The sequence below is a fragment of the Geospiza fortis genome, unplaced genomic scaffold (assembly GCF_000277835.1).
Source record: "Geospiza fortis unplaced genomic scaffold, GeoFor_1.0 scaffold869, whole genome shotgun sequence".
Taxonomy (NCBI): Eukaryota; Metazoa; Chordata; class Aves; order Passeriformes; family Thraupidae; genus Geospiza; species Geospiza fortis.
In genome coordinates, this window is record NW_005055479.1 from 7,889 (window position 1) to 9,716 (window position 1,828).

Here is a 1,828-nt window from a genome sequence, read left to right on the forward strand (position 1 = left end):
CACCTGGGCACACCTGGGGGCACCTGGGTGGGTGGGACACACCTGGGGGGGCACCTGGGCACACACCTGGGGGGGTGGGGTACACCTGGGCACTCATCTGGGGAGGTGTAACACACCTGGGCACACCTGGGGACTCTTGGGCCAAATAAGTGGCAAAAAGCGTGAAATTTCGGGGCACTTTCTGCCTAAAAAACCCCCCCAAAATAATGTAATTTCATTCTGTAAAAAATGTGCAAAAAACGTGAATTTTTGGGCGTTTTTTTTTACCTAAAAGACCCCAGGTTAATCAGATTTTTTTTTTGGTAAAAAAGCCAAGAAGTTTGCGGAGAGCCAGGCCCGGAAGGAGAAGGACAAGGAGCCCCCCAAGAAGGGGGACAAGGGGGACAAGGAGCCCCCCAAGAAGGAGAAGCCCCCCAGGAAGGAGGAGAAGCGGCCGCAGCCCGAGGAGGAGCTGGACGAGTGCGAGCAGGTCCTGGCAGCCGAGCCCAAGGCCAAGGCCCCCTTTGCTCACCTGCCCAAGAGGGGGGGACACACCTGAGACACACCTGGGCCCCCACCTGGGGACACCTGGGACACACCTGGGGGGCTTTGGGACACCTGGGACACACCTGGGACACACCTGGGGACACACCTGGGGACACCTGGGACACACCTGGGGGGGTTACAGACACACCTGGCAGGTCCTGGCAGCCGAGCCCAAGGCCAAGGACCCCTTTGCTCACCTGCCCAAGAGGTGGGGACACACCTGAGATACACCTGGGGACACACCTGGGGACACCTGGGACACACCTGGGGGGATTTGGTACACCTGGGACACACCTGGGGACACCTGGGGGACAGCTGAGATACACCTGGGACACACCTGGGGGGGTTACAGACACACCTGGACACAGCTGGGACGCTTGAGATACACCTGAGATACCTGGGGGGGTTTGGGGACACCTGGGACACACCTGGGACACTTGAGATACACCTGAGATACCCGGGGACACACCTGGGGACAGCTGTGAGGGGTCAGGGGTCACTCTGTCCATCCGTCCGTCCGCAGTCCGTTTGTCCTGGACGAGTTCAAGCGCGAGCGCTCCAGCGAGGACGCGCTGGGGACAGGGGGACATTGAGGGGTCACCGATGGGTTTGGGGTCACAGTGAGGGGTCAGGGTCACTGAGGGTCACACTGACTGTCCCCGTGTCCGTCCGTCTGTCCGTCCCCGCAGTCCGTTTGTCCTGGACGAGTTCAAGCGCAAGTACTCCAACGAGGACACGCTGAGCGTGGCGCTGCCGCATTTCTGGGAGCACTTTGACCGCGAGGGTTGGTCGCTGTGGTACTGCCAGTACCGGTACCCCGAGGAGCTGAGCCAGACCTTCATGAGCTGCAACCTCATCACGGGTGCGCCTTCATCCCCACCTGCATCGTCCTCATCCTCATCCTCATCCTCTTCTTCATCCTCATCCTTTATCCCCATCCCCATCCCTGTCTGTGTCGTGTCCCACCCCAAGGAGCTCCCCCAGACCTTCGTGAGCTGCAGCCTCATCATGGGCGCGCCTTCATCAGCACCTTCATCATCCTCATCCCCTTCTTCATCCCCATCTTCATCCTCATCCTCTTCTTCATCCTCATCCTTTATCCTCATCCCCATCCCTGTCCGTGTCCTTGTCCTTCCCCACCCCGAGGAGCTGAGCCAGACCTTCATGAGCTGCAACCTCATCACAGGTGGGCCTTCATCCCCATCTGCATCATCCTCATCCTCATCTTCATCCTTCATCCCCATCCCTGTCCGTGTCCGTGTCCTTGTCCTTCCCTACCCCAAGGAGCTCCCCCAGACCTCCG

General features: G+C 59.7%; 1 protein-coding gene across 1 annotated transcript in view; it reads left to right on the forward strand.

The window, feature by feature from the left end:
• The window catches only part of EEF1G (eukaryotic translation elongation factor 1 gamma), a gene marked incomplete at both ends in the record, with an annotated part of 8,337 nt that extends 6,546 nt beyond the window's left edge, over positions 1-1,791 (forward strand). Inside the window, 3 exons of the mRNA XM_031065827.1 lie at positions 312-469; positions 681-733; positions 1,215-1,791. Coding sequence (XP_030921687.1) covers positions 312-469; positions 681-733; positions 1,215-1,791 — 788 coding nt within the window. The remainder of the gene's footprint in view (positions 1-311; positions 470-680; positions 734-1,214) is intronic.
• Between the last annotated feature and the right edge of the window lie 37 nt (positions 1,792-1,828).